We start from the raw sequence: 24,254 nt of genomic DNA, 5'->3' as shown, positions 1-24,254 counted from the left end.
GCCTCTTCACCCAAGCTGAGTGGGATTGGTGGCTCCTGAACCCACCCAGACCTGGGAAACGCATCCTCCTTCTGTTGGGGGGCTCAGTTTCCCTGTCTGAAGCGCTGACATTAAAGTTCCACCTCCATGACAAAACATTTAGAGGAGGAGAAGTATTCCTCAGGGCAAAACATACAATTGCCAGAACTTGTGACTGCTCCTCTGCCAAGGCCCAGGTGGATCCAGCACATCCGGGTACCATCAGCATCAGCTCCAACCCACATCTGCAACATCTGTCCTCTCCACCACACCTCCCTATGGCACGCACAATTTCCCCAGGAAAACACTGAGGTGAAAGGAATTAAAGAACCCCTCAGAGCAACTGAGTGAATCCCCTAACAAAATGGTTAACTCTTGTGAAATCGGGGGAGGGTTCTCCAAGGAGCAATCACGAGCGGAGCAGCCGCCGAAGGAGGCTGCAGACAGCACTCCAGACACACATTCCTGACTGTCAGACAGCCAGGGCAGCACCCCACGGCGATGGGTGCTGAGCACCGTGAAGACACGCAGAGAGGAGGGCGCTGCCAGCTCCAAGAACCGACAATACTGAACAGAATCAGAAAGGAGGCATGGAATCACAGAATGGTTTGAGCTGGAAGGAAATCTAAAACTCATCTCATCCCACCCCCTGCCCTGGCAGGGACACCTCCCACTATCCCAGGCTGCTCCAAGCCCCCTCCAACCTGGCCTTAGGGATCCAGGGGCAGCCCCAGCTGCTCTGGGCACCCTGTGCCAGCGCCTCACCACCCTCCCAGGGAACAATTCCTTCCCAATATCCCATCCAGCCCTGCCCTCTGGCAGTGGGAAGCCATTCCCTGGGTCCTGTCCCTCCATGCCTTGTCCCCAGTCCCTCTGCAGCTCTCCTGGAGCCCCTTTAGGCCCTGCAAGGGGCTCTGAGCTCTCCCTGGAGCCTTCTCCTCTCCAGGTGAACACCCCCAGCTCTCCCAGCCTGGCTCCACAGCAGAGGGGCTCCAGCCCTCGGAGCATCTCTGTGGCTGAGCCAGAAGCACTCTCAGCCCCGAGTACCGGGTGCAGCAATGTTTAGCCATTTGCTCAGTATTTCACCACTCTTACTTAAATTCTAACTAATAAAAACCACAGGGCAAAAGCACAGATAGGATCATCTATCACAGATACGGATCAGAGACAACCTCACATGGCCAGCACTGACCTCCTGTCACCACCACCACCACTCCCAGTTCCTCACCCACCCCCAGACATCTATTTCCAGGTCACTTGTAGAGAGCTACAACAGGTGCAAAGTCCTAAGAAATTACATTTAATGCATGAATACCCCCAGCTCCAACTTCCAACCTCTTCTCCGAGTTGTCCTTTGAGGTGCAGGGCGGCGGTGGCTGAGAGATGCTCTAATCAGTGCATCTAATTTCAAGCAGTGTGAGGACCATGTTATGCCTTGGGATAAAGGAGAAAGGCTGCCATTGAAGTCAAAGAGAGGTAGGCACTTCGGAAGCTGGAATTTGGCCTCAAAAATAAAAAAGCCACTAAACTCAAATATTAAAGTGCATTTAAAAACATAATAAGGCAGATTAGCAATCAAACCAAGCGGCTCACGGGGGGACTGATAAGTGGGGAGGATTCTAGAGGCATATATCACCATTGAAAAAAGGCCCAAAAAGCCTTGTTTAGAGTAAAAATGACTTTTGATCCAAAAAAAAAGCATGGAAATGCAGTTTTTCTCATGCATTTTCCATGAGAGAACAAGCCCAATCAGCCTTGTTTTAAGCAGCGATGCCAAAGCTCCCAGCTGGAGTGCTCTGCACTGGGAGGGACAGGAAATTGCCCCGTGACTCAGTAGCACGATGCACACAAGGGACAACCTTGTTCCTCACACGGATGCTCAAAGCACTTTTGCCTCATTCAGGGAATCACTTGACCCAACCCCATCCCAACTTTCTGAACTACACAGTGAAGGAGCTGTACAAGTCTTGCTGCTTCACTAATCCTCCTGGAACTGGGTCTTGGAGTTCATTTCTCATTAAAACAGCCAAGAAGGAGGCATCTTCTATCTCAGCACTACCCTAAAACATGGAGTAGCCATTGGGAAGAGTCAGCTTTGGGAATGGGATTGGGAGGAGGTGTGTGGAAGGGTGGGGAGGATGGTGACAGCTCAGCCTTTTCCTTCAAAGATTTTCTCGGCAACTCTCGAGGTAAAAACTTCTGAGCCAGCGACGTGTTGAGCTGCAGAGGCTGAAGCACTTGTTGCTGCAGCTCCAGACCTCCTGCTGCCTTCAGACTGAGGGATCAATACAGGGTTTGACACCCATCAAGCCTCCATGTGCCTGGAGCCCAGCAAGGGATGACCCAGGGCCACCTCTTCCGAGAGCTCCTTCTGTCTCACAGTCGCCTGAGCTCTTGGCTTCACAGAAATCCTCCTGCCCAGGAGAGCTCAGCAGTGCCAGCTGGCCAAGACTGCTCTGCTGAGCTTATTCCCAACCAGCTTCAATGGCTGGATTTTGTCTGGAAAGGCTGGAACATAGAAGGCATCTCTTCTCATGCTAAACCTCGGAGGCTTGGACAATAACCATCTTGCAGAGAAGGGGCAGATGGCCCCTGCTCAACCCAAACTCCACGTGCATTAGTCCAAAACATGGTTCAGGTCTACTCAATCTCTAAAATCTCTGTACAGCTCAAGGGACACCTCCCTCACGCCACCAAACCCCTTTAAGGTGTCAAAACCAGCACGTGATCAGCATCAGAAGGTGCTCACCGTGACAGGGCTGGAGCTCAGGGAAATAGGGTGGGACAACTTTCTCCCATGGGACCTGGGGCCCCACCCATGTAGGGGAAAGGAGCAACCCCCATGCCCCTGTAGATCCCTTCCAGCTCAGGATATTCTATGATTCCATCATAACTGCAATCAGGATCCCTGTCAAATCTTCCCAGCATGGTCTGCATGGCTTTTCCAAGGTGATCCCCCCACCCAGCACCCCCCACATTCACAGGGTGCTCAGCTCCCTCAAAACATGGGGTGCTCAAGCCTTGTCACTTCAGCTGGGGTCAGGGAGACTGAAAACAGAAGTGTACAATCCTTTCACAAGTTCAGTAAAGTACTCATCCACCCTTCATTCAAACCATTAGCCACGGGTGTTTACAATTAATTATTTGGAACCAAATCAAACAAACAAAGAGAAGACACAGGAAGAAGAGAGAAAGCCAAGCAGAGCCAGGGCACTCCTGCAGCAGGGCACTAGCAGGGCTCATCCCTGCCTCCCAAAGCGAGGCACAACCCCTTTTAGCCAGCACAAGGGTTGCTGGAGGTGAGGACCCTGCTCCAAATTTGGGTGTTACCTCGAGCTCCCTCTGAGACCTTGGGAAAACCTCCCTGTCTCTCCTCGCTTTACTGCCAGCCCCTCACGCCATGGCCCACGGTTGTGGCATCCCTGCACACCCTCCTTTGCCCTTGAAGTGTGAATAAACCACAAATAAACGATTTACAAGGCACGAGAGTTCTTTGGTGAGGCACTTGGGTGGGCAGGAGCCAGCACTCCCAGCCTCGACTTAGCCCCAGCCCCAGGACTCGCAAAACATCTGCAAGAGCTCAAACGAGCTGAGAGCAGATCTTTCCACCCACACGGAAAGCCTGGGAAGGGCTCCTGAATATTGCAAGGAGGGCAAGCAGCTCTCCTCCTGCTCTGCTGGAGACGGTGTCCCCAGCTGAAGCTCTCTGCCCTGGTTTATCTCCTCTTTTCCATGATCTCTCTCCTTTCTGAAAGCTTCATTTCAGTGCAGGTATGCGAGGGGAGAAGGGGAGGTGGGGATCAGGGAGCCATCCTTCCTTTTCTCTTCTTATTTCCCTTGCATTTCCTTCCCTCTCATTTGCTGCCAGCTACACTCCATCTCTTATCCCCAACCTCCGTCTCCTCCATGCCCTCTCTACTCCCCATCAAGACAGGGTTTAATGTCTTTCCATCTCTTCCCGGGTAAATTGCAGCGAGTCTGCTGGCTGCTCGGGTGGAACACACTGTTTTATATGCGCCATAAAGGGAGAGAACTCTGTAAACAATATTATTTTTAATAAAATCCAAGTCTTTGGCAGGCCAGCTGCTTTTGTGTCTGTCTTAATTTAATCAGACGATCAGCTCTCTCAAGCAGCAAGAGGGAATGAAAAGCATTAGCAAGGAATCAAGGAACTGGTGAGGAAGAGACATGATTTCCATCAAGAGTTTTCCGGCCCAGTGTGTTGCTATGAGAGCAGGACCAAGTTTTCAGGAAACAGATTCCCAAAACAACTTTGTCAAGGTGCAGGAAGGACATGGGCACATCTGGGCATAACACTCATCCTGTAGTGCTTGAAAAAGAGCTGCCGTGGGCGATGAATAAACCCAGGCATAAGGATATTTTCAGTCAGAGCAGAGCACAGTGACATTGGAAGGTGTCGGACACAGCCCACACTCCCTAGGATGGGAATGCTGCCCAGTTTGGTGACCCCCAATGCTTGCACCCACGTACAGCCACCCAAACCAGCATCCATCAGCTCCCTGTCTGCGGCCAAAACCCAAACCAGCCCAGTCTGGCAGGTCAAAACTCAAAATCAAATCAATACAATGATAAGGATTAAATATTAAATTCTGCAAATATATCCCCCAAATCCAGTTGAAGCTGGATCCAGGCTGGATCCAGGGTAAAAGCTGCCTCCAAAGAGGGGAGGGGAGGAGATGGGGTTGGCAGCTGGAGCAAGGGGAGAAGGAGAGCAGCCCTGAGCAATCCCTGACATGCAGCATCATGAGCAGCAGCTGAGTTTGAAAGGTGTCACTTACAGACAGCCAAAACCTGGCAGAAACAGCTGATTTCGTGACACTTCTGTTCTTCAAGATGAAGCAACAGCCAGCGAGCATCTGCCGTGGGCAGACAGCTCCTTTCCCTGCTCCAAAGCCTCCGAGAGGCTTCACCGCCAGCAGGCTCAGCACTTGGCCGTGATGTCCTGTGAGCCTAAACCATTCCAGATGTGATTCCTGCCTCCTTCTCATACCTCTTTGGAGGATTTTTGGCAGCCAGAGCAGCCCAGAGCAGAGGGCAGGGCTCCCCTGGTATGGGAGTCACCAAGGGTTCCACTCTTCCACTCAAAGCCAGAAATCCTCCAGAATAAAAATCCTCCAAAATCTGAAATAATAAAAGCTAATTACAGACACAAAGTAAACAAATTAATTGATGTTTACTTGTTTACCCAGTCACCGAAAGATTGTTAATGACTTAACATGTATTTTTAAGATATTAAAACATGCTAAGGCACAGCCATAAATATCCCCAGTAAAGCAAATATGGTGCTCAGCACTGCAAAGGAACTAAAATTAGTATTTAATTACAAGAAATCGCTCGAAGTTCTTTTGCTACCATTAATCACTTTCAATTATGAATGTAATTATAAGTCATCTTTTCTCTTTGGGTGGTCGCTGCTGGGACCTGGAGCGGTGACCCTGTGCTCCAGAAGGCAGAAGCCCGCTTGGCTCACCAAATGACAACTCCTTGCCGGCTGTGCCAACGGGATGGATCAATTAGTGCCTTCCCCGAGCTCCTGAGGAGCCAAGGGCATGCAAACAAGGAGAGGGTGAGGGGAAAGATTGAGTTACTTCGTCCCCTCCGCCTGCACTGATTTGTACACTAACCACCCATAGCAGAATCAGGGCTACCGAGACAGAGAAATTGATGTGAAAAATAGTCCGTCCTCAAATCATTAAAGGACGAGATGATAATGTTATCTCTTGCTACGAGGCAAATCAAAGCCTTGAGAGTTCCTTCCGTGCGACAGGAATCGTTGCAGTGGGGACACGTGGCAGCTCACTCCGTGCAGGCAGTGGCGTGCAGTGGAGGGCACGGCCAAAAACTGGTCCCCTGCACCTCCTGGCTCTGCCCTCCCCCTCTACCCGGATTGTACCACAGTCAGCATCACCTCCTGGCATTTAAGATGGAGCATGCTCACTGCAGAGGGGATTTTCAGCTATGGATCAATTCCCAGGGGAATCTGCATCGGGAATCTGTGAAACGTAATTAAGAAAAGCAAATTTATTAGCCATAAGCTGTGATTTTTTTGTTTTGGTTTGGTTTTTTTATGAAGAAGGTGGCATTTTTCTTCTGGGCAACTTGCAAATCAAAAATAAAAAGCTGAAAACTCCCTCTCTGCTCAGTGCTCAGCCTCCTTCATCAGTTCAGGCTCCGCTCAAAGAGTTTGGGATGTGGAATTCAAGCCCTGCCTGCAGGCGGTCAGTGAAATAAACCCTTATGGAGAGGCGGCTGCTGGCAGAGCATCTCCAACCTGGGATACCCCTGATAACCAGGACACCACACCACGAACTGCTGCCTTGGCTCCCCCCAACTCCCTTCAGCCTCACAGCCTGCTCCTGGCACTGCACAGCACCAAAGAGGACCAAAACACAGAAGACAACGTGGAAGATCAAATGGAAACGTTCGCTTTTGGTTCCCTTGGTACTCCTGTGCAGGGAATGTGATTAGACTGTCCTTATCTTGGTGGGAACAGTTGTTAGCAATAATGAAATCATCCAGTCCTTTTCTTTTTGAAATCCAGCCACATCCTTTGGCTCCAGGAAACAGGGGCAGTGACATGTGCTGTTTTCATAAAAAGCCACAAGACAACATATTTCATCACAGTAAATTCCCTTCCCTCAAGTGAAGAGAGAAGGAGAGAGGTTTCAAGGACAAGAAAAGTTTCAGCCAAAAAAAAGGGCTGAGCTGAACTTCTGCTCATCTGACACTTCCCAAGAAGTTGGCTCTTCACAACCTGAAGAAGTTTGGATGACGACAACCCTTGCTGCCTTTGTCTCTCTCCTTCTGCCTCAGCTCCTGTGAGGATAACAGGAATCGTGCATTGAATTTCCCAACCGACACGAACTCCAAGAGGATGACTCTCTACGAGGGAAAGCCCAGCCTCTGGAGGACGGACACTCCACTCCACATGTCAGCCAAGAATCCAAGGAGGACTCATGCCAAAACCTCCACATGTTTCTCCCAACAACTACTCGTGACCTGCTTGGAGTCACGAATACTCTTGCCAGGCTGTCGATCAAGCCAAACTCATCCTCACTTCATCCCCTTGGACTCTTCTCCAGCCCCAGACCCAAATTCCCTGCTGGGCCTTCCTCTCAGCCAGAGGTCAGCCCAGAGGGTGACAGAGGACCACATCGGGTGGACGACACACGTCGCGACTCAGCACCTGAATTAACCGGGCCCCATCCTGTGCTGCCTCCTAATTAGCGGGCAGGATTTTAGCGTCCTCCGGTCCTTGGCTGAGTCCCCCCTTCCCTCTGCTCCTCGCTTATTCTGTTCACTGAACTAATTGCCAAGCGCCTGCACCCTGGGTGTCTGCTGCTGTTGGAGAAGATTAGTATTTTTACAGAGGGGGAAAAGAAAAAGATTAAAAAAAAAGATTGTGTTTTTTAAAGCAGATGAAAGGAGAGCCCAAGGAGATGTGCATTTGACTCTCAAACATGCTCCTTCAAGTCTCCCTCAGCAGTACTTAAAGGCGTTTCCAAAGCAAGACTTTATGAATGCTAAATGAACCCGGCGCCTTGTTCCTCTGCCACGAGAAAAGAAAAAAACTTATCTTTTATATACAATATTTCCTTTATGGCTGACGCTACGCATCGTGTGTCGCTACTACCGGCCCCACTTCAGACACCGATGCTGACCTTCACAAAGTCACAGGGACACCACCGGCTCCCCAGGCTGGAGCAACACACAGCTGGGCAGGGGTCAGGGAGCCTGGCTGGATCCAGGCAGCCACAAATGGATTCATCTGCTGCTCTCCAAGAAGGATGAGGTGAGACCACCACAAATGGGGAAATGTTCCAAGTCTTGTTTTCCATCGCCGTGATCTCGCGCGACCCAGCCAAACCGAGGATGTTGGTTGGTGTATCACCCTCCAGAAAGGTTTCTCAGGATGCAGCCTGGTCAAGATGGGATGGGGAATGATGAACCAAGAGGGAAAGAGCAGCAGCCCAGCAAACCAGACAGACACAGGAGAAAACACCCTCTGACTGTCCAGCCCTGAACACCATCTGTACCAGCACCTCTACGTCACCAAGTGGTGCTGGCAGGGTCCTCGTCTGGGTGGCCAGCACCCAAACTCTCCCCGATCCCAAAAGGGACAAGGAAAAGCACATCAGTGCATCCAAACACCTTTGGCCATCTGGGTTATCAAGTCAAGGCCACCCAACTCTTTTCCTAACGGAGCAAACAGCCCAACCCAGTGCCAAGACTGACCCCGGCACCCTCACTGTGCAGATCTCCAGCAGGACCACTTCTCCCTACCTGAGAAATGAGAAAGAAGTGCCTTTAGCTTTGCACAAAACACTCTTAAGAAGCTGGTACATGCTCTTAGGAAATCACCCACCCAAAGGAAGTCTTGGGAGATTTAATTAGCTGCAGTGTCTGCTGTTTGAGCTTGTTAGGTGCTATATAATTGCTAAATATTATTATTATCTCTGCAGGTACAGCAGTTTGTTAGGATAATGATAGTGATTGACGTTTCCCTGGCATCTTTCATCCCAACCAGATCCCATTTTACTCTATTATAAGACACTTGTTCTGCCTTGACTCTCCATATGTCTCCAAACTGTCAACAGGATCACAACCAGCTCAGCGTTGCCAAAAGAAATAAAGGCAAAGTGGCTCATGGAAGTTCACAGGATGTATCACAAGCCGAGCCAGTTCAACTTCATGCTCAAGAACTCAAGTTGCACAGGCAGGCGTGGTATAGACAGAGATACACGGGCTCCCCTTCAACGTCAACATGGAGCAAAGCTGCAAGAAGTGGTCCTGGAAGCCACCACAGCTCCCAAAAACATCCCTTGTCCATCCCCATCCCCTTTTCCTGGCAAGCAGCAGTGGGTGCCATAACCCAACCACCACTATGAAAAATATATCCCAGGGACAGCAAAGCAGAGGGGCCACCGAGTGATTAATGGGAGACTATCAGTTTGGGATAGGTCTCTAAATTCTCATTAAGTCAGGTGCTGAGGCATCGCACATTAATCCAGAACATTTCCCCTTCGGCCCAAACAAATAAATAACTCGTGTATAATTCAGGGAGAACTGGGTGGAGCCATCTCTCCCCCTCTCTCCGTCTCTTTCCAACTAACCAGTGAATAAAACATCGCCCACAAATCTATTAGGCTAATTTTAAATCCTGACAATTTAGCAGCACTTCAGCAAGATAAGAGCCATTTATTAAAAGCCACAGTTCATTAAGCCAAATGCTGCTGGCGTATTTACTCAGAGAAACGGGGCTGGGCTCGGCTCTCACCCAGACCAGAAGTCTCCAAAGGAGCAAGAGTGATCCTATTTCACTCACAAAGAGAGGCCAGCATGAACCTTCGCCCACCTCAAGCACACGTGGGGCTGCACATGCTGCCCACCGAAGGAACTGGGTGTCCGTGCTGCCTTCTCCTCTCTTGGACGAACGCAGAGCAGAAGTCCTGGGATGCTCTGCAGGTTTGTCACCCAGAGCTATGGCAAGTCCCCACAGCTCACATGGGGACATGCTTTGCACCACCACATCATGGGGCTGTTCCCAAAAGGATCAACACCCCAATCTGGATCAGGATTGCGCCACTTTGGAACCATGCAAGCACAGATCAGCTCTGGAGAGGGATGGTTGCTGCCAACCCCGAGCCAGGAGAGGGCTATCGAAGAGGAGCTGCTGCTTGCCAAAGGTACCGGATTGCACCCGGAGCTTTCCTTCCTCCAAGCTGCCTCTTGACATCTCTGCTGATGCCCTCTGCTGTGCCAGGGCACCAGACCATGACAGGGGGTGCTTTGGGACACACGGAAAGGGCTGGAGGCTTCCAGGGCACTGGCAGGAAAGAGATGAGCTCGCCAGAGGGAGCAGCCCTGCTCTCTGGGAACTGGGATCTTTGCTAACCTTCACAAGGGATGATTTCACATTTAGCTGCTCCGCCCAAAACCAAGACACCACAACCTGTAAAGCCAAGCTATGCATGAGCCCACCTCAGACCTACAAAATTTGCCCAGCGAAGATGTGCCCAAGCACAACCTGGCAGAGCAGACGTGGCCTCAGCAAGCTCTGTGCCAGCAGGGATGAGCTTATTCCACTTGGGAACCACGTGGCACATGGAACCAGAGGATTTTTAAGGTCGCTTGCAACCCAAGCCATTGCAGGATTCTCTGATCCTGTGGCTCCCAGCGGCACAGGAAGGAGCGATGGTGAGGGGCTCCGTGGTACCCGGGACGCAGCCAGCAGGGAGGGAGCTGTGCCAGCATCGCTGCGAGGAGCCGGCGGCAGAGGGCAGTGGAGAAATCCCATCTGGCAGAGTTTGTGAGTGTAATTCATTCCAGCGGGAGACATCCAAGAGACTTTATCAAGTGCAATTGTCCCACTGCGCCTTTCACCTGCACACACTTGCAAGACAGTCTGGAGTGACTACAGAGTATCCCTTTACAGTCAGAGCTGAAAGGAGCATTATAAAGGTGAATTAACATTTAAAAAGAACGTAAAAAACCCAGAGCTGTTCTAATGATGATTAATGGGAAGCTATAAGGGAGGCCGTGACCTCCTGGTGTCATTAAATGGATTGGCAGGTTTCTGAGCATTAATTATAAATAGCCACAGGAGTTTGAGTGCTTAGCAGAACGATGATAAATCCATGACACAGGTACAGGGACAAGGAGCCAGGAGCATGGGGGAACACGTGCCCGTGTGTGCACGCACACGGCTGGGCGTGCAAAGGAACATGGGTTTGCACGTGTGTCACACACAGGAAAGAGGCAGGGAGCCAGAAAAAGGCGGAAATGAGTCCATGTGAGGATACTGCTGTGTTTGGGTGGATAGAGAAATGGGTAAATGATAAATTAGGCACTGCCAGTCAACCACGTTTTCTAAATGTTTTATATCCCAAAAGCTATAAAAGCAATATTCCTTTCTGGCCTTATTGGAGCCATTTCTGGAAGGCAATCACATCTGTTTCCTCGGGGATTTGAGCTGAACTGTGCCTTGGCTTTTTTTTTTTCCTTGCCTTTTTTTTCCCCTCCCCTTTCTATTTACTCTCTAGCCTGTTACCAAAGCAGGGTCAGAGCATGCATACAAATAGGGAGGAGGAGTGAAAAACAAACAGCCCTGAACCAGTGATGAACAAACAAAAAGTGGCTGCAAACTTCCCATGGCAAAGCCACAGCTCCAGTAATCAGGGGCCACACAGATTTTGGGTCAGGAAGCTCCCATGTTGGCATTTCCTTCAATTTAATGTGCATTATTCCACAATTTCACTGATATTATGGAGATCTGCATCCTGGGGCACTGCTGTGCATCGCCTCGGAATTGCTGAGCCACCCAGCCTGCCTGGGATTTGCAGCGTCCCACAGTTCTCTTCCAAGAGCCCTTGGAGAGATGCTCATGGATTAAAGCCCAAATCCCTCTCTGCATCCCACAGGGGCCCAGAGCTGCAGCCACAGAGGCACATTGGCTCCCTAAAGCAGAAGGTGGGGTTTCTGCAGGAGTTCCTCGGAAAGAGAGGATCAGCAAAGGGTCAGAGCCCGCAGATGGAGGGTCGGAATAAACACAGGATGAACGGAGCGAGGACCTCGGGCTCGTTAATGAGCTCTGCCCGAGAACCACAGCGACTGCGGAGGGGGAGAGCTCCTCTCGCTGCCAATGACAAGAACAAAAGGCTCCGGGTGAGATGCCAAAGGGACAGTCCCATCCCCGGGCATCCAGACACCCTCTTAGCATTCAGGACAGAGGCTGGAGGTCCCAGACCTGGCACAGCTCTGCACCAGCAGCCACATCCCATCACCCAGCTGAGACAGCAGCCCCAGCATCCAACCGTGGGGCATTTCCACTGGGACTGGGATCCCCATTTCCTCCAGCACCTCTCTGAGCCACTGTTTTGGTTTCTGCCCACTCCATGGAGAAGCAAAAGCACAAGCCAAAATCCTGCCCCCATCACTGAAATTTAAGATATTCCTGTTTAGATTTAAGTCTCATTACCATGCTGGGCCCTCCTGTATTATTTCAACTGATTGGAATATGGTGGCAAAGGAATAAGTTCTCCATACAATTTTCTTCCGATCCTATTAGTTGCAATACAATTACAGTGAATACATCAATTCTTCGTCCCAGCAGCTCCTGGAAAGAACCACCTATTAAAAGCTGGCTTATTAATGGAATTGTACATCCAGGACTAATCGGGCCACGTTGGCCATTTCCATTTCTCACTCCACAAGTGCTTTTGTTTGCTTAATAGGCTGAAGTAACTTGAGAATGACACAACTTAGAGCTTCCCCCATTTGCTCTGCATATCGCCAGCAAATTTAATATCACCTTCCTCGCCAGCGTCTCTCCAGGATAAAACCTGGCACGTGCTGCCAAGGAAATGCTCACTGCAGGGTGGGGAGCCAACAAGGGGAAACTCCTCATTGATCCAAGGCTTTAAACCCAAAGGGAAATGGCAACACCAAAAAAAATTTGCCAAAGCCTGCTGGATGAGAGCCACTGGAATATCATCCCATGAGCAGTTCAAAAGCTTCCCAATGCCCCTAAGAGCATCACCCCCTGCCCAATTTGATGTGGGGGGGGTCTCCTCCAACCCTCCAACCCTGGGAAGCCCCAGCCAATCCCAACCACGGGCCGCCAGTCCCATTCCCCAGCATCATCCCTGCACTTGGAAGCAAGGACGCTGTTTCCCAGCACAGATATTCCTGTGGCAGCAAAGTCACTGCATGTTGAAGCACAGTAATACAGTATGACTTTTCCCTTTAATGGAATTTTTCTAGCCCACTAGGAAAAAAAAGACTCCATTAGCCATACTACAAAGGCTCCTACTTATTAGTATTTTAGAACAGTGGCAAAAACATTTCTTGAATCTAATTATTGCTGACAAATATGAAAATTGAAATCAAAGTTAAATTTTCAGCTACAGTGCCTCATTCGGCCGCGGCTCGCCCGCTCCCGACGATTGCATCAACACATTTATTCTGCTGAGCAGGCTCCCAGATAGGGCCCCCCATTCCCTGCAGCCCACCCCTCCATCTTCGGAGGCATTAACTCTGACATATTCATCTCAACAGCCGGGCCACGGAACCAACTTCATGTTTACCAGCTGTACGCGGCCGACGGATCGGAGCGAGGCTTCCAGGGGCTGGTGAAGAAGGGAACAGAGATTGCTGCTTGAGGAAGAAGGGAATAGGACTTGCTGCTTTTTTAATTTTTCCTCATTTTTTTAAAATTTATTGTTATTTATTTCCAACTTCGCTGTCTCCCATCCCCTCCCAACCTCATCTCCTAAAGGGTGATTTTGAATTCCACAAGACAGAGGATGTGGAAGGGAGGGGAGAATGGAGAGAGGGGGGAAATAAGGAAAAAAAAAAAAGCCTTGTCAACATATTTCCTTTCTCCTACCTCCCCCCAACATACTGTAAAAATCAATCCCCTTTGTCATTTTGCTCTGCTTGTGTGAATGTTTAATGGCTGTCGAGGGAGATAATGATTGCTGCTAGGAAATTCATTTCAGATTTGCTATTTATAAAGTACTTGGTGCTCAGGTGGGAAATTAACATAAGGAAGGGGGAAAGGGACCAAACCCGGGTAAAAAAGCAGCAGGAGAGGAGGGATGAGATGCTGCAGGGCTGGTTGGAAGGGGATGGGGCCCAAAGAGAATCTGCATCTGGTCCCATCTCTCCTGGGACAGAGGGAAAAGGTTTGCATGGAGCAAGGATGGTTCTGCCAGCCCCTTCCCAGCACCCACCCATGGATGCAAGGACACAGAGCCAGGATTATCTCTCCAAGTGCCTGGGGGCTTTCGGAGCCAGCAGTGCTCCTCACACACCATCCCCCAAAACCCAGACCACCAGCCCCAGCACCACCAGTGGTCTGTGCCCCGGCTCCCCCTCCAGCCCCTCATCCCTCTGCATTGACCCCAAACCTCCTCTGAGTTCCCTCTCCCCTCAAAGCCCATCCACCTGTTGCCACATGTGGGATTTTTGAATCCCGAGGGGATTCCCATCTGCGGTACAGCCGGATCCCGCAGCACGAACGCCGCCGTTGAGTTGCTAATTCCTCGTCTCAGAAGTTGTTTTTCACTTTCTGATTTTTCAATAATAGGCTTGGTGTGAATCCCTTAAGCTTCCGAAATAAGCTGAAAAACGCTTTTCCAGCCATTTACATAAACACAAGTGGATCAGAAGGAATAATCATAGTTTATGCATTATTTGGGGGCTTTGGAGATGGTTTCTAATGTGGTGTCAGGTTTTGAAGCCTAAAACATACAATGGGAAGCGTTGACATGCAGAAAAGCAGCACAAAAAGTAAACAATAAATAATACACGTTTTTTCAGTGTTGTCTTCAGTGACAAGGCAGTTTTGGCTCCGCCACTACCCCGGCCTCTAATGGATCATGGATCCTGCTCCTCGCCAGCTTTGTTCCAAAAAGGGCTTCATTAAGAGAGATGTCACTCATCCTAAATCCAAATTCACCTCGTGCCAGCCAGCCCTGCCACTCTCCTGTGCCTTGGCCCGCTATCAAAAACCCCAGTGCTGGCTTTGGGAATTGACTTTGGAAAACTAAAAGTCTAACGGAGGCACCCTCTGATCTCTAAATACCATCTGTCCTGTAGAAAGGGAATAAAAGCTAAAAACACCCAAACCAACCCAGCAGCGTAGTGCTATTCACCAGATAACTGCTCTAAGAGAGGAAAAAAGCCCCAAACACTAAAAAAGAGAGAGAATATTACGGTATTAATGAACCTTGCTTTGCTCTGAGGGCCCGTCACGCTTCCAGTGAGGCGGGTCAGGTTTGGCTTTCAAACCAGTTCTTTAAATCAAGAATTCAGTTTCTGGGAAAATGGAAACATTAGCAAAGGATCTGTTTTGAAGAAATAACAATACAAAATGGAACAAGGTTGGAGACTCCAGGCTCTTTGATTCCGCTGGAACGTGGCCTTTGGAGCTCTTTTTTTTTTTTTTGTTTGAAATCACTTCACAACTTTGTACATAAAGCTTCGGTGAGCTCCGAAGAAAATGCTTCAAAATACATCCCTTACTTTTCCCAGAATTTACTCTCACTGGGAATCTGTGATTGTTCTTTTTTATTTCGCTTTTTGGAATTAGAAAAACCTGAAACATTCTGCTTCGTTTCTAATATTACACGATTTCCTGTGGCATTTCCCACTCCTTAGCAGCTGCTCTCTCCCACTGTGAGTCACTGGAGGACGTGAACCCCACAGACTGAGCATCGGTGGTTTTCCAACCTAAATCGGGGTTTCCCAGGATCAGCAATGTGCAAGGAAAAGACACCATCCCCTCAAGGCCAGGCTGGACAGGGCTTGGAGCAACCTGGGACAGTGGAAGGTGTTCCTGCCCGTGGCAGGGGGTGGAATGAGATGAAATTTAAGCTCCTTTCCAACCCAAACCATTCTGGGATCTCTTTCTGTAATTTCCCAAAAAGTCCCTGCCAAGAACCCGCTCCCATCCTTCCTCCAAGCCAGGCCCAGCACTGCTCCAGCAGCGAGCACCTGGCACGAGCCACAGCTCACCAGTGCATAGAGGTGAACCTTCCATCCACCTCTACAGGGCCCTCCGTGCTGTGCTGGGACTTTTCACTCTGGCAGCACCTCCAACCCCCTTATCCCCGTGGGAGGGCAGAGGGTTCCATGCCAACTTCCAGCAGCGCTTTAGAAGGGATACTCCAGCCATGAGGAATTCAGGCGTGGTGGATGCCTGGAATCCTGACTTCCCCATACAGCTGCTACCAAGCATTTCAGAGTCAAGGCTCCTTTTTTTGACTGCCCTGATTAGTAAGCAAAGCATGAGGGAGGTGGAGGAAGGGAAAGTAGGAGTGTGGGGGGGGGCCAAGAATGCCAAGAACCAAACACTATCTTTAGTGGGAACAGTCAACAGGACAAGGGGGCCAAGGGGTCAGTTAATTTACAACAGCTTTCAGCATCAGACATATTAACTGTGAAGCGCATCAAAAATCCATGCTCTCCCTCCTGGCAGCAGATAACAGAGCCCGGCAAGGCAGCACCTCTGATTTATTATTAACCAGGAGCAAGGTGCGTGCCTGGGGAGGAGGAGGGAGGGAGGGTAGGAGGGAGGTGGCCAGCCCCTCCCGGCTGCCAGCCACAGCTCCAAGCAGCCACAGCTCCAAATGGGAGCACAAGGGACGCGACGCCTGCAGGATGCACCCATGGAAGGGCTGGAGGGATTGGGGTGCCCCAAGGGGTGCAGTGACAAAGGGATCACTCTTTGTAATCCCGGTTTTTCATAGAATCCCAGAACGGCTGGACTTGGGAAGGCACCTTAAAGCTCATCTCGTTCCAGCCCCTGCTGTGAGCAGGGACACCTTGCACTAGCCCAGAGTGCTCCAAGCTCCGTTCACGCTTGGACACTTCCAGGAATGCAGCAGCCACAGCTTCTCTGGGCACCCTGTGCCAGGGCCTCACCACCCTCACAGCCAAGAATTCCTTCCCAATATCCCATCTATCCCTGTCCTCTGGCAGTGGGAAACGACCCCTTTCCTTGTCCTGTCCCTCCATGCCTTGTCCCCAGTCCCTCTGCAGCTCTCCTGGAGCCCCTTTAGGCCCTGCAAGGGGCTCTGAGCTCTCCCTGGAGCCTTCTCCTCTCCAGCTGAACAATCCCAGCTCTCCCAGACTGGTTTTTGCCTATAAAAGCTACTAAAGGCTTGAAAAAGCCATGTGCTGAGGTGTGGGTGCTGGCTGGCAATGCAAGACAGCAGCATGGCTTAGATTTTCACTATAAAATCCCCAAATCTGGCACCTTGCTCATTTTGGCTCCTGTTTGAAACCAAGAGCTCAACTCCAAGTCCAAGTCCCAGCTCCAAGCCTTTGCCTTGAACATCAGAGATGGATCAGTTTGGGTCCTGCTGAGTCTAACAGGAGATTTGTCACTGCCCATCAAAGGAGAATGACCAGTAATGCTTAAAAAATCCTACTTCCCCTCTTAAAAGCTCCTCTCCCTTCAACTGGAGAACAAGCAAGGAAAGTTTTGCCCTTTCTCACCACTACTGAAGTTTGGGAAGCAAAAACAAACACAAGTGAAGGTTTTTTCCTGATCCCCATGGCCAAATAGTTGCTCCTCACGTGGTGTTTCCCAGACTGAGGAAAGCTGAAGTCCACCTCCACTGTCTGACTGGAGCTGCCTGGGAAGAGCTCTCCCCGTCCACTCTCTCCTGGTTTATCACAGAAAACACCAAGCCCTGCTCACTAACCTGACCTAGATCTGCCAACTGATCAATTTTTTCCCCATAGGGAAAAAATAAAATAGGGGGGAAATCACAATATGGGTATTTTTAAATGAAAACTGCAAGAAAAATCTACAAAGCAGACACTTGTAATATCGAATGCACTCGTCTAGGGCGTAAGTCGAAGGAAGATGGAAAAACCACGAGCCAGGGTCACTGTGCTGGTCAAAATGCCTACATGGAGAAAGGAAAAGCAGTTTTTGCAAAAACACAAGGATATCCTAAAGCTGGTTGCAGCCTCCAGAGCATCCAGCACCAGTCTTGTAGAGAGGGATGGTCCCTAGGATGGTTCAGAAGTTTCGTTTTACCAGAGGAGGTTTTGTCCAAGCTCCCAGCTCCCACCTGATCCTCTCTGCTTATCAAACTGGTATTTATCTCCTTTTGACCCATGAGGCTCATCCCAAATGCGGCAAAGAGAGAGCAGTCCCACACCAACTTGGACTTCTACAGACCCCCCAAATCTGGCCCCTTTGCTCATTTGGGCCCCTGTTTAAAACCAAGAGCTCAACTCCAAGCCCAAGCTGCAGCTCCAAGCCTTTGCCAGGAACATCTGAGATGGATGATTTTTCGCCTCCTCACGTACCCGCTGTAGAAGGCCACGGGCACCCTGCTCACGTGTGTTTTATGGCCAGTAAACAGCTGCATGCCCTGGAACGTGTGTCAGCACTTATGGGACCTCATACAGCTCTAGTCCACCAGTGGGGCTCCTAAACCTGGTGTAGCTACAACACAAACCTACTCCAGCACGTATTCCCGTGCTCCAAGGTAACTCGTTACACACAAAGGAGTTTTGATTTCATTTTGATTTTTGTCTTTTTAAACTCCATCTCTTTCGATGGAGATCTCTTCATATCCACAGTGTAGAGCGACTACAACAGCTTTTCTCCTCCTTGTACCCTGCCAATCCACTGCTGTGTAACCAGCTGAGTGCAGGGATGCTCCCAGGGAAGCAGCAGCAATCCACACACGGAAAACCCCACTGGCAACTCCATCACCCAAACCAAACTCCCAGGCCCCCTTCCAGCATTTTGGGTGCCATCCAGCATTTTGCACAATGCAGGTGCTTTCCAAAGGCCTGCTCGGGTTGCTGATTGCTCCAGCACATCTTAAAAATGTGCCAGTTAATCCCAGAGCGGTGGCCTGATTTCCAGAGGTGCTGATACCTCCTCACAGCTCCGCTGAGAATCAACAGGAATGACAGATGTTCAGCCACGCTCCAAATCCAGCCATCAAGCAACCGGAGTGCATTCCCCTCCTTTTATGTACTGCATATAACTGGGTTATCTACTCATGTAGGTATTGATTATTACTGTTATTACCTATTAAATAGCTATTTTCTACTGTTGGGGTGAATATCACGTTTTATTGACCCGCACGATAACTATTAACCACATCTAATATTTTTCCCAAGGACCAATAAATCCGGGCATTCACAAAAAGATGTCGATACATGTAATTTTTCTTATACACATTCATTAGTGCAATTACCTCCTGCACGAACTGCCAGGAGGTTTCCCCTCGCCCCTCCACTGAGAGAAAATCTTCCCAGAATGCGCAGCCCCAGCCCAGATTCCAAATCCTGCCCTTCCCGAGGGGAAGCAGCCAGCCTCTCCTCCCTGTGGATGTGTCTCTGGGTCAGATCCAGCCTTTCCATCACACACCAGCACAGCCTGTCTCAGTTTGGGAATTATCTGCATCCCAGCCACAGCGAACGAGCGAATAATTCTTTCGGATGAGGAACGCTCTGTGTAGGATGTTGACACATGCTATTATTTTACATACCTATTTCAGCTTGTATGCTTATTAGAATAAGGTCTTTATGCTAATTTGTAAATCAAATTCCCATAATTCTTGGCTTACTGATGCTAAAGGCCCAGCTAAATCTTCTATGACCTTTTAGCCTGGTTAATCCTTTTACGTGTGGCTGAGGGAAGAGTTTTCTTGTCTCTTCCACTCCCGAGTGCTGGGGTGGGATTTTTGCCTCTTCCTTACGAAATCCAGGTGGGCTGTGAGTCAGCGACATGGGGCACATGTGAGGCCACCCCTCTACTCTGAGCCAGGCAAAGGGGGAAGAGAAAACGCTGCTGCCTGGTCCCTGTGTAAAGATATTTTGGGTTTTCATCGCTGCTATTTAAAAATCAGACAGAAGACACAGAGCAAACACAATGAGAGCTGTGTTGCCAAATTGCCACTCACTTCCCGACGCCCGGGGCAATTCCAGCCCTCTGCAGCCTCCCCTCTTTCCGTCTCTTTTCCCAACTTGTGGCTGGACATTTTCGGGCTCCATTCACCTTGTGAGTCAGTGCAAAGGACACCTCCAGATCATTCCCGAGGGGATGCAGCATCCAAGCAATGCCCGGACCTCTCTTTCCAGCATCAACACCCAACAGCTCCCTTGATGTCCAACCCCGCCGGACATTCCAGGGCTCAGGGGGCTCCTTCCTGATGGACACAACGCTCAGCAGCTCCCATTTTAGGGCCACGGTTCCACAAATCCAACAGCGAATCTACAAAACCTGGAGGACCTACAGATGTTTGCACAAATGCAGGTGGTCAAACGCTTCTGAATTATCCCACTTCACGCTCCGCTTGCCTCTCAAGAACACTCACAAATCACTTTTCTTATTGTTTGTTTGGCTGGGAATAGGGAAATGACCTGGAGTATGGATGAACCGCCGGAGAGGGCAGCACACATCTCTGGAGATACTTGAAGGAGATTTGTGCAAAACACAGTTTTCCTGCATAACAATAATTTTCACATTTTCAAACACAAGCCAGCTCCAGTTCTGGACACCAAACGAGGGAGAAAACTTATGAATTCCAAAGACTACTGTGATTATCAGAAGAATTCATGAAGCAGAAGCACATTACTGCTGACTTTCAGCATTGCATACAAACCTAAATATTACCCTGGGGTTGAATGAACTCAAATTTCTCAAAACTCTCTTTAAAAGTTTGTGCTAAAATACAAAATTATTTGTAGGGTGTGTTTGGGGTTTTTTTAAATTACTCTTAAATAAAATTATGCAAGAAAAACTCCCAAGGGGACTCCTTCCCTCCAACAACGCAGCAACTCCCAGCCCAAAAAAGGCCCAAACTTTTTGCTGCCAAATGCTGCCTTGTGCAGTATTTCACCAGCTCTCCACAGCTCTGCCCTGGGTCCTCCCCACACCGTGGAGCAATGTGGCTCCCTGCTTTTCCTCACCCCAGGAGTGACTCAGGGACTTCTGGCACCCACATCAGGTTCCTGCAAGGCAGGGAATTGGAGGGTTTGGGGCTTAGGGAGGCAGCACATTCCTCCCCACTGCTCTGCTGCCCAGGAGAATTTTAGAAAACCAACTACTTTTTGATCTGGAAGCTTTGATAGGAGCAGGGAGAGGAAGCAGGAGGGATGACCAGAGGCATGGAATAAGACTGCAAGGAAGCTAAGTCAGGAGCCCCAAAGCAAGCATTAAAAAATAATAAAATAATGAAATAATAAAACAAATGAAGCACAGATTCTGGGCAGGAGGAGTGAGGAGGGAAAGGGGCACCTTTATCCCTCCCCTGGGGAGCCCCGACCCTTCACACCCCAGCCGGGCTCCCTGCAGAGCTGGCAGCCAGGGGGGCCAGGGCTCGCAGCCCCGGGGAAGCCCCCGGGATGCAGGAATGCCGGCACGCCAAGCAGCACCAGCGGGAAGCAGCCACGCAGGGAGAAGGAGAGAGCTCGAGGAGGGAGAGCGGGAGGAAGGCGAAGAGGAGCGATGCCTCGGCGTGTGATGTGCATGTTAAACAGCCTGTGCCGGTCGATACCGCACGGGGGGCTCTCCCTCCGCAGGAGCGGGCCCGGCCTGCCCAGCAGAGAGAAGTTTGTGGTGGGAGACACCCAGGCACCATCTCTGCCCACACCGCAGCCCCCAGCCCCGCGCAGGCAGCCCCCAGCCCCACACAGGCTGGGCTTCCAGAGCCCACCCGAGCCTTGCTGCAGCGCACCTCGGCACACGGGGGACGAGGCTGGGCTGGTTTGGACATTCCCAGCCTTCGGTGGGCACCTCGGAGCAGCGCTGAGGTAGCTGGATCCGGCTGTGGAGAAGGAGGCGCATTCACCCCCCCCCCCGGGGCGCATCCATCCTCAGGAGAACCCACGTTGTCCCCCCCAGGAACGCCTGCATCCCCCCCGGGGTGCATCCGTCTCGCCCAGGAATACTCGCACGGCCCCGGGGGTGCATCCATGCTCCGAAGAATGCCCGCATCCCCCCCCCCCGGGGTGCATCCATCTCCCCGAGAAGTGCCTGCATCCCGCCCCGGAGCCCCGGGTCCCAGCCGCCCCCCGAGCACGGCGCAGCAGCCCCTGGCGCATCCCCCGGCGCATCCCCCCGCGCATCCCGAGCTCCCGCGGCGGCCCGGGGCAGGATGCGGCTCCATCCTCTCCTCCCATGGAGGAAACCCCGCTCCCGCAGCCCCTCCAGATGGCTGAGAGGAGCCTAACGCGAGCTGACAGGCTCGGCGCTCCCGGCCAGATGGGGCTGGCTCCTGCCGCCTCTTCCCCCCTCCTTTTCCCATCGCTTTTTGCTCTTTTTTTTGCCTTGCACAGCCCCCCCCCTCCCCTCCAAGCACCATCCCCCGGGTGCGGGGAGGCAGCCGTGCTTATCCGGGACAGACGGGAGAAGGACTTCCCAACTCCCAGCCCGGCGGGAGCGGGGCTGCACCGAGTTTTTCGGACGACCTTGCTGGAAAAGCAAAGGCGTGGGGGGAGCACAGAGGATCCCCGCCCCCCCCCCGCCCCCCAGCCTGTTGGATCATTGATCCTGCCAGAATTACGCTGGGATGGCAGAGTCCTTCTGCACCCGCAAAAATAATCAGGACGCCAGGGGAGAAGTGTCCCCCCCGCCAGCCCGGTGCACCGGGAATTCCTGCGCCGTACCCGCATCCGCACCCCCCGCAACTTCACAGCGGGCTGGGGACCCTTTCCCAGCTCTGTCCCTGCTCTGGAGGGATCCTCGTCCCCACTCTGGGGGGGATTCTCACCCCCCAGCCCCCTTCGAGGGTGCTGCCGTGGGACCGCGCATCCTCCGCCCGGCCGGGCTGCGTCCCCCGCGGCATTCCCTACCTTGGGAGAGGAGGAGCGCGGCCATCCCGGCGAAGATCACCCAAGAGACGGGGTGGTGCATTTTGGCCTGGGCCATCTTTTCCTCCTCCTTCCCCACTCACTGCCGGGCGGGGAAAGGTTTAAAATCCAGCGTTTCCCGGAGCAAAGCGCAGGAAGGGAGGCGGGGGGGGGGGGGGTGGGGAGGGGGGGTCAGGAAAAAGGAAGGGGAAAAAAAAAAAAAAAAAAAACGCCAAAAACCCACCGAAGGGTGGGGGAGGGGGGAAAAAAAACCCAAAAGAAAAAAAAAAGGGGGGGGAAGGGGGTCGGAAGGGGTTGCAGGTGCGAGGACAGGCGCTGCGTGCCCGCCGCTCCGGCCCGCACACGCCGCCCGGCTGCAACACGCCGCCGGCCGCGCACGCAGCCGCCCCCGCGCAGCACTCATTGGCTGCGGGGCCCCCCCGCGCCGGCACCCGCATCCCACCGGCACCGCACCCCCTAACCCCACCGGCACCCGCACCCCACTGGCACCGCACCCCCGACATCTGCACCCCCCTAAGCCCACCGGCACCGCATCCCACCGGCATCGCACCCCCTAACCCCCACCGGCACCCCCACCCCCGATATCTGCACCCCCCTAACCCCCACCGGCACCGCATCCCACCGGCACCGCACCCCCGATATCTGCACCCCCCTAACCCCCACCGGCACCCCCACCCCCGACATCGGCACCCCTCTAACCCCACCGGCACCCGCACCCCCCTAACCCCACCGGCACCCACACCCCCGGCACCCCCCGGCACCCCCACCCCCGACATCTGCACCCCCCTAACCCCACCGGCACCCGCACCCCACCGGCACCGTCGGCACCCGCAGCCCCCAACTTCCCCCCGGCATCCACACGCCCAAACTGCCCCCCCCAGGCACCTGCTACCCCGCCCCCAACCCCACCAGAACCTGCACCCCCCGGCACCTGCACCCCACTGAACTCCCCATCCCTCAGCACCCGCAGCCCCCAAACATCCCCCCGGCATCCGCCACCCCCTCCCCCACCTCAATCTGCATCCCCCCACTCCGGCATCCCACCAAACTCCCTGGCATCCAGCATCACCCGCACCCCCTTGGCATCCACATCCCCTACATTCCCCTGCCATCTGCACCCCCCCACATTTCCCCTTTAGCATCCACACACCCCTACAGCATCCTTGCAACCCCCTGCCCCATAGTTCTTTCCCACTGGGGAAGAGTGGTGAGGGTGAATGCCTCCTGGAGTGACAGCAGTGATGCTGTGACTCAGTTTCCCCACCTGCATGATGGTGGGAAGGATTCACACCCTCCCCTCCCCCGTGTCCCACCTGCCTGGCCCAAAAGGAAGAGGGGCACCTGCTTCTGGGGGCTGATGTCTGCAGGACAGCCCCAACAAGCCCCTTCCCCTTTTACACCTAAACCCATGTGGAAATGGCTCTAAAAGCAAATTTAATAAGGAGAAACTCTTCAGTTTGGAGCAGAACTCTCCTTTTAGTCCAGATCAAGGGGTTTTTTTCCATGCTGTAACCACGCTCATCTGATTCCTCACACCAAGCCCACCTCCTGCTCTGAGCAGCATCTGGGCCCCTTGGATCCAGCTTAGGATTGAACACGCTCCTGTTCCTTCAGCTCCTTGCACATGCCAACTACTGGTCCCTATTTCACGCCACCAGAAATAAAATAGGCTTTTCTCCAATTCAGGATTCCCAAACCAAACACATCTGTCCACACCACAGCCCAACATCAGGAGCATGACACTCACACGCCTACACAGAAAAGGTCCTTGAGACCAAAACCTTAAATTACTTCCACACTTTGTCCAATAAAAAACAGAATATCTGAGGCTCTGAACCCCAAGACACCCCTTTAAAACAACC

General features: G+C 52.0%; 1 protein-coding gene across 1 annotated transcript in view; it reads right to left on the bottom strand.

Annotated features, from left to right (window-relative positions):
• Positions 1 to 22,547, bottom strand: part of LOC116455711 (protein CEPU-1) — a 355,205-nt gene extending 332,658 nt beyond the window's left edge. Inside the window, exon 1 of the mRNA XM_032133928.1 lies at positions 22,375 to 22,547. Coding sequence (XP_031989819.1) covers positions 22,375 to 22,450 — 76 coding nt within the window. The 5' untranslated portion in view covers positions 22,451 to 22,547. The remainder of the gene's footprint in view (positions 1 to 22,374) is intronic.
• Positions 22,548 to 24,254: the final 1,707 nt, after the last annotated feature.

Source organism: Corvus moneduloides, chromosome 25 (assembly GCF_009650955.1).
Source record: "Corvus moneduloides isolate bCorMon1 chromosome 25, bCorMon1.pri, whole genome shotgun sequence".
NCBI classification, from domain to species: Eukaryota; Metazoa; Chordata; class Aves; order Passeriformes; family Corvidae; genus Corvus; species Corvus moneduloides.
This window is presented reverse-complemented; position numbering and strand designations above follow the sequence as displayed.